This window comes from Podarcis liolepis (assembly GCF_965112155.1).
Source record: "Podarcis liolepis genome assembly, chromosome: 4".
Taxonomy (NCBI): domain Eukaryota; kingdom Metazoa; phylum Chordata; class Lepidosauria; order Squamata; family Lacertidae; genus Podarcis; species Podarcis liolepis.
In genome coordinates this window covers 51,743,896-51,751,521 of record NC_139558.1, presented here as the reverse complement: position 1 = coordinate 51,751,521, position 7,626 = coordinate 51,743,896, and the positions used below count along the sequence as shown (strand labels likewise).

General features: G+C 41.0%; 1 protein-coding gene across 3 annotated transcripts in view; it reads right to left on the bottom strand.

Moving 5' to 3' along the window:
- Positions 1–595: 595 nt before the first annotated feature.
- Positions 596–7,626, bottom strand: part of TMPRSS2 (transmembrane serine protease 2) — a 29,460-nt gene continuing 22,429 nt past the window's right edge. For 2 of the 3 annotated variants that reach the window (XM_083500519.1, XM_083500520.1), the window contains exons 11-13: positions 6,475–6,570; positions 5,229–5,371; positions 2,456–3,912 (exon numbers count right to left, since the gene is read on the bottom strand). In XM_083500519.1, the coding sequence (XP_083356645.1) occupies positions 3,736–3,912; positions 5,229–5,371; positions 6,475–6,570 (416 nt within the window). In that variant the 3' untranslated portion in view covers positions 2,456–3,735. Of the gene's footprint in view, positions 2,014–2,455; positions 3,913–5,228; positions 5,372–6,474; positions 6,571–7,626 lie in introns of those variants that run through there. The other variant, XM_083500521.1, reaches the window with a different exon arrangement.

The window sequence follows — 7,626 nt, the reverse complement described above, 5'->3', positions numbered from 1 at the left end:
GCCTCTGCCCCTCCAGATGTTTACAACTACTGCTCCTATAATCACCATTAGCCATGCTCTGTGGCTAATGGGAAATATGTTAAGGGGGTCACAGATTGCTTGGCCAGAATGTACCATCCTAATTCATGTCATGCTAAAGATCCAAAACAAGATTCCAAATATGATGAATACAGTCATACCTTGGATCCCAAACAAATCAGCTCCCAAAAGTGAGTGTTTCAGTTTTGAAAGCCGAAAGGGAAGCTCCTGCAGCCAATCTGAAGCCGTGCTTTGGTTTCCAAACGTTTTGGAAGTCAAATGGAGCTTCAGAACGGATTCCGTTCGACTTCCAAGGTACGACTGTAGTATCTTCAATAGACAACATTTTTGAGTAATGGAAAACATTGTTACTGTTATGGGGCAAAGTCTGTTCTGCAGTTAATCTTAATTTACATTTTCAGGGAAAGTGGCCATACAAATGCTGTCTCATTCCCATCAGCCTCATCCAGCAAGGACAGTGTAAAAAGGATGTTTGAAGCCCAAATATTATCTAGTTGTAGGTGCCCATTTTTGCTAATGGTCCTACTATCACAAGAAATATTAATTAGCCAAAAGGTTAAGAGAGTAAAAAAATTATTTATTTGTACATAAGATACATGTTGTATTTCAATTTTGAAGTAAAGAAATATTTGCTACTTAAAATAGTGGCACAACTATTTGACAATTCAGCAAGATTTATATTCATAGTATTATCAGTATGTCTCCTTCAAATAATGATTTGAGTGGCTCATTACTACCCAACTTTATCGGCAAACCCTGAAATGAAAGTTGCTGCGGTAACAGGCACTTTTTTTAAAAAAAAAAAGTGCAATTCAATAGCAGCAGTTTAGTAATTTCAGTCCATGAGAATCAGAAGAAATCCCCAGTTTGCCAGATTTTATTGCTGTTACACATTCCATATTTAAGTTTATTTCTGAATTCATTATTAAAATTGTAAATCTTAATTGTAAAAAAATCCCTGCTTAATAGATAAATGTTGCTGCTCTCTTACAAAATGAGGTAGCTGTAAGATTAAGTGGTTACTTTTCCATTAGCATGTGGGTTAACAGCAGCAAACCGCATGTAATAAATATTCACGAGAGCGTATTTAGGCTTTCTCAGGAAAGAGATTGGGGAAAACTGTTGAATTGTTCCCTAGCTACTGTCTGCAGGCTCTAAACATGAGTAAGCACATAAGTAAACAACATATCCAGTTGGTTGTTTACTGAGGCTCAGTAGTAGTTTTATCCTTTCTGCATCAGATACGAGCTGGGAATATTTTAACAAAATAAAATTCAAGGTTTTCCCATTTTCTGAACCAAACTCTAATTTTGATATCTGAAGGAGGGGAGGAATTCAGTATAAACCTGAACATAGACCTGATTTCAGAATCAATATAATACCTAGACAAAGGAAGTAAAGGTACCTGACCAGGAGATAATGGAAAAGTATTATTCATCTCTCAGTAGTACTGGAGTATTGGAGAAGGTCTCTTCATATGTTACAGTAAGACATTTACCCTCAATCTTGAAAAACTGGGCTAGCCAGCAGCCCAGATATTCACAGATAATAATATATTAAAAGTTAAAATAAAACCAAGAAAATAAACAAGATGCTGTGCTATTCCAAAGACAGCAGTAACAGCAATTTATAAATATGATTTATAATGAAACTAAAAAAAAACTGGCTGGGAATCCTCCAAAATGAAGAAAAGTTTAGCAACTTGATAAGGGAATGATAGTGACCAGGGGCACCTACACTGAAGAAAAGAGAATCTTGTTCAACCTACACCGCTTGATATTAAGACATTCACAGTGCAAATGGCCCCAAATACTTTGCAAGCATTCAGAATTATCAAGTGTTTAGGTCCTAAGAGTCGCTTAGTACAGGAATGATGAAGACCAAGAAAGCCATTGGAAGCAATCAGATACATCAGGGGCACCATTCATTCCATGGAGGGCAGGGGGGTATGGCTGAATATCATCATCTGTTCGCCTGTTAGGAAAAACACAAGTTTCAGCAACCTCAATCCAAAGTATTGAATTTATTTATGAATTTATTAATGTTAAGTGAACTTTTAACGCAATCAGTTGTTCAAGGTAAGAAGCAAGTGGTGTCACTGAATTCTTGACTGCCCCCAGCTCCCACAAGATCAGGGATCTTGACTCACATTCTCTTCATCCCTGCATGCAAGATCATGAGTAAACCATAGCAGGGCTGGCAAGTGTTTCTATGGAACTATAAATTTTCAGGTCGTGGCAACCTGCAAATGACTGAAGGTGGCAGCCAAAGGGTGTGCCTGAACACACCTTGTAATTCCTACCGCAGAGACAAAAGACAGTTGCAGGAGAACTGTATCTGTGTCTTGACTGACTAAACATCCCCCCCCCCAAAAAAAAGTTTCCTTGATGGGCGATAACACATTTGGAACCAACAGAAGTGGCCAAATGGCATTCCAGAGTGGACATGCCTGTGCACACACTACACGTCTGCTCTCTCCTGCCTTCCCCTTTGGTCCCTGTGCCACTGCTGTCACCACCATCAATTATTTCTCTCACAAAAACTAAGGAGAGGTACATTTTAGCCCTCCAGATGCTATTAGTTATGCAATTTCTTACATGAGGTCCTGGGAAAGATTACAACAATTTAAAATTATATCAGTTAAAACAATCTGCACGCAGAAGAATAGGGTGGCTCCTAAAATAGCTTTCCAGTATGAAAGGCCAGGAGTGAGCTACATCTTCAGCATATGGGAAACTGTAATGAAGGTGCCATATACACCTCTAGAGGGAGTAAATTCCACAGCTTAGGGGCTGCCACAGAATGCCCTCTTTGGGGCTGCTATCATCTGAACTTTGGTAGGGAGGAGCTCTCTTAATAACAGAGGGTCTAAGGAATGGGCAGCTCCCACCATCCCTGACTAAAAGCCATGTTTACTGTACCTGGTGGAAGTTAATAGTCAGCAGAGCAACAGGTTTTCAACCCCTGTTCTAGGCTGGATCTAGACACATCAAAGACACTTTCTCTAATGTAGGGTTTCCCAAACTTGGGTAACTAGCTGGTTTTGGAGTACAATTCCCATCATCCATGACAATTGGGTCCTCCTAGCTAGGGATGATGGGAGCTGTAGTCTAAAAACAGCTGTAGACTTGGAAAGCCGGCCTAATGTATAGATAGATACTTAAGATAGATAGCAGGGCAAGGTTGGAGCTACTGGGTAAAAACCAGGCAACTCTGCAGAGCACATGGAGTCACCTAGCTTTCCCCAATCATATTGGGTGGAGCAGGCTAGAGATAATTGATTGGAGCAAAAGTTATGTCATTCCAGCCCCACATGATGTGGAGGAAGACCAAGTTTTCATTTCCCTTTTAAGAAAATGTTTAAACAAATTTGTCTATATAGAGCCAGTTCCCTGACTTCCATCTCTTGGCCGTGCTCCAGCATGATTGAAGCAAATTTGATACACACACACACTGAACACCTTTGTCAACACAGACAGAATTCTCTGCCCTTACAAATGAGCCAGGCCCCTGTCCACTTGTGGCAACCTGGACCTGCAATCCCTGCTTTGCTCCTCTTGTTACCAAGCAGCAGCTTGGCTGGCAGAAAAGGGCAGGGAAGGCTACCACTCCCCACCATGTCCATCAGCCCAGTGGCCATTTCATCATTACTGCAATGTATTTGACAACCACTAAAACCCACCTCGGAAAGTGCTATCAAAATATTTCAGAGAAGGTTACCTGCATATTTCTGTAAATCCAGTCTGCAAACACTGTCATGTTACCATAAACTCCAGGTCTGAATCTACTAGCACAGCCCGTTCCCCAACTTGTGTCACCCACTAACCACCACAAAGCATTCTTCTGAGTTACCAATGGACCACCACTGTCACCCTAAAACAAGAGAGGAAACACATTCTACAGTTATACCCTATAAGTCACATGCAGAGTTTTCTATAGGAAAATTATAATCATTTTCATTGCAACCCACAGTAAGTTACTGCTGCTTTTAAACCATTTGTTCAACTACTGCAGAATGAAGCTTCTTGCCTACTAATGAAGAGATCCATTGTGACTATATTAGATGGGTTTTATAGCATTTGCATTGGCAATGTGCCATATATGAGCTACTTGTTTTGACCTGAAAAGGCTCTGACTGTCTAGACCCTGTATACCTAATTTATCTCCTTGTGTTTGCTCAAACACTAGAAGCCAGGTGAGGCGCCCTGCTTAAAATTCCATTCATTTTACATAACTCCACTTGAGGAAGTCACTGGGACCAACTCCTTTCTGGCTTCACTTCTCCCACAACTTTCTCAATTGCCCATTACGTAGCTAAGAAATTTTGGTACCTGAATTTACTTCTACTTATCCCTTTCTCTTTCCTATCCCTCTTCCATTTCATATTTTGTTTTTGAGCTTGTAAGCCTAAGGGCAGGACCTGTGCAATTTACTTAACCACTGTATGCTACCTAGAATCATCATCTGCTATAATAGTCTCCTCAGTGGTGGCACCAATGTCGTCTGGCAGGGAGCCCTACGCCTACAATGTCTGGCCAATACTAACTTTGCTGAAAGTAAGTAGCCCTTTAATAGTTATTGAATGGTTTTCAGAAGTTCTGTTTAGCTTTTAGGAAGGGAAAACATGTAGGAATAGGAAAATTGGAGGGGGTTGAGAGAGGTCTGTAAAGTAAGTTCACCAAGGAAATGAGAAATGCTTTTAAATCAGTCAAACCTGTTTTTCCAATGAACTAATCACCATTATTTATTTGTATTAACATTTCTATGGTCACTTATCAATAAACACAATGGAAGACAGAAAAACTACCTCCTTTCCATAAACTCAGCCTATATTATTGGTATTATTAAAATGTGTAAATCGCCCTATACCCACAGGTCTCAGGGTGGTCTTACAGGCCAGATGTAAAACACTTTAAAAGCCTGGGTAAAGCACTGGGAAGACACTAATGAAAGTTCCATGGTGAGTCTCTCTGTGCCAAGACGTGACAACCAAAAGGCCCTGGTAGACACCCACCTCACTTCGCTTGTTGAAGGCAGGTGTGGTGAGGCATATGTGGGACAAGGCACCCTCTCAGGTAACCTGCTCCTAAGCCATTTAGGGCTTCATATGGCTAAACTAGCACTGTGACCACAAGAGCTCATGCTAGAATCTAAGCGCTGCTTTATCACTTAAAATAGAGAGACATTACCTGACAAGAATCCACCTTTCCTTCTATATATCCAGCACAGAACATGGTAGGCAAAATGAGTCCATTATAGATATACCTATCATTACATATAGCTGAGTCTATCAGAGGTACTATTGCTGCATTCAGTTCTTGTGAAGTGTTACCTAAGGTTGAAAAATAGGTGCAAAAACAACATATTAAGAGCCACTCAAATACAAGCTACTAAAACTTTCAGCTGCAGAATGTTGACATAAAGGCAATGGACTCAGCAGTAAAAATGCAGTTCAATGGATTGACAAAGCACTGCAACTTGTCTCCAAATGTCTTTTTAAAAGCTGAATTAAACAAGACATTTCATATACATAAAACAAACTATTATCTGTTCCCCACTTTCCTGAGCAGCGAGAAACCCCAGGGGGAGTGCATAACTGTACTTTACTTCCTTTGGGGGGAGAACTCACTGGAGACTTATGCAGCATTATAATATTTAGATTTACAAATACAGTCGTACCTTGGAAGCTGAACAGAATCAGTTCCGGAAATCTGTTCGACTTCCAAAACATTTGATAACCAAGGCACGGCTTCCGAATGGCTGCAGGAGCTTCCTGCACACAATCAGAAGCCACGTCAGATTTTGGCTTCTAAAAAACATTCGCAAACCGGAACATTAACTTCTGGGTTTGCGGCTTCGACTCACAAAGCATTCGGCTTCCAAGGTTTGACTGTAGCAGCAGCACTGCTGAAAACAGATCCTGACACAAACTCTTCAGCATCTTGCGATGCCTTCCAGTTTTCAGCTCACTCTGACTCTCCTTCTGAGTCTCAGACTGCAGCCTTTGTTGCTTTCCCTCAAATTTGGCACCTGAGATGTTGCTGAAGTGTTACTCTCACCTTCTCGAGCCAGAATGGCCAAGAGTCAGTGATGATGTAGGCTATATGTAGTGCAGCAACAACTGTGTGTCACTTTCCTCAAAACATCTGGTGGCTTTTTCCATTTAGAACAAAACATAGGCAAATTGCTTCAAGTAATGGCTCAGGGTGACAAAAAGATTCATAGCAACAACAAACATGTATAGGACATATATAAGGTGATATTGAGCTAACAATCTAGTTCCAACATAAAGAGTGACTCTTAACTGGGTCACTTTAGTTAATTTGTTGCAACCAAGCCAGATATTTTAATATTTTTAATATTTTATAGCAGCAATTCCAAAGTGCCACAACATATAATTAAAGGAAAGCCCAGACTTTTGATAGAAGATTTTACCTCTCTGGAATTTCGCTCCCCATCCAGATATCCAACATTGTTGGTCAGGCTGAAACATCATTCCAGGGTTGGGCAAACAAACTGGACTTATAAACTCTATGAGGCAAGAACATATTGCTAATCAGTAACTGTGCAGAAATGATAATTTGATAGAGAGTTGCCAGAACAGCACTCTCAGCCCTTCTAACATGGAAGGTTGGGGGCTTTCATAGTACCTGATTTCTACTAGCACTCTTAATTTCCTTGAGGAAATGAGCATTTTTGTTGATAAAAGTCACTGTATGGGAGCTACCAAGGCAAGAAACCTTTGCCCACCAGAAACACACTTTTGGCAGAAGTCTAGATGTGACTAAAGTTGGAGACAAGTTAAGAGTAATAAAAGCAGCAACTCGCCTTACTTAATACTACATTTTTCAATAGATGAATAAATGATTAAGTTTAGTTAATTGGATTATGCTGAAAATATAAAAAAATAAATGTAAGGAACCACAGAAAGGGAGTTGAGTTTCGAAATGTTAACATGATTGCAAAATTACTGAAATGTATAAAATTGAAAATAATTTTAAAAATAAAAAACAACAACTATATTTTCCCCACCATCCCACAAACATGGAGGTTTGGGGGTGGAAGAGAGAAAGAAAATAAAAACTGACACTGCAGGTGTTTACATTATTTGGGGCACTGTGGATTTTCAACAGTATTTTGAATAGAATGCGGGGGGGGGGACACAAGCACAGGAAGCTCCCTGGTGTAAAGCATTGCACTCTGACATATGGAGGACAATGGGGCCACTGGTGCCATCGGGGGAGGGGGAGCTGGGTGTATGGGCACCCACAAAATTTCTATTGTGGGTGCCTGGCAGTCATGTTGCACACGTGCGCGCTGCTCAGTCTCCACCCACCACAGCCTTACCTCGCTGGCTCTCTGACATTGTGGTGGCCTCCACAAAGACCCTTCACCGTGGGCCTCTGCTGCAGTTCACTGTGGCCAAAGGCATGCTTATGGGGTGCATCTGCGGCAGGCCTCAGTGGAGGCTGTTGCAGCACCAGAGAGCCAGCGGTGGTGGAAGAAGAAGAGGAGGAGGAGGAGGAGTTTGGATTTGATATCCCACCTTTCACTCCCTTTAAGGAGTCTCAAAGCGGCTAACATTCT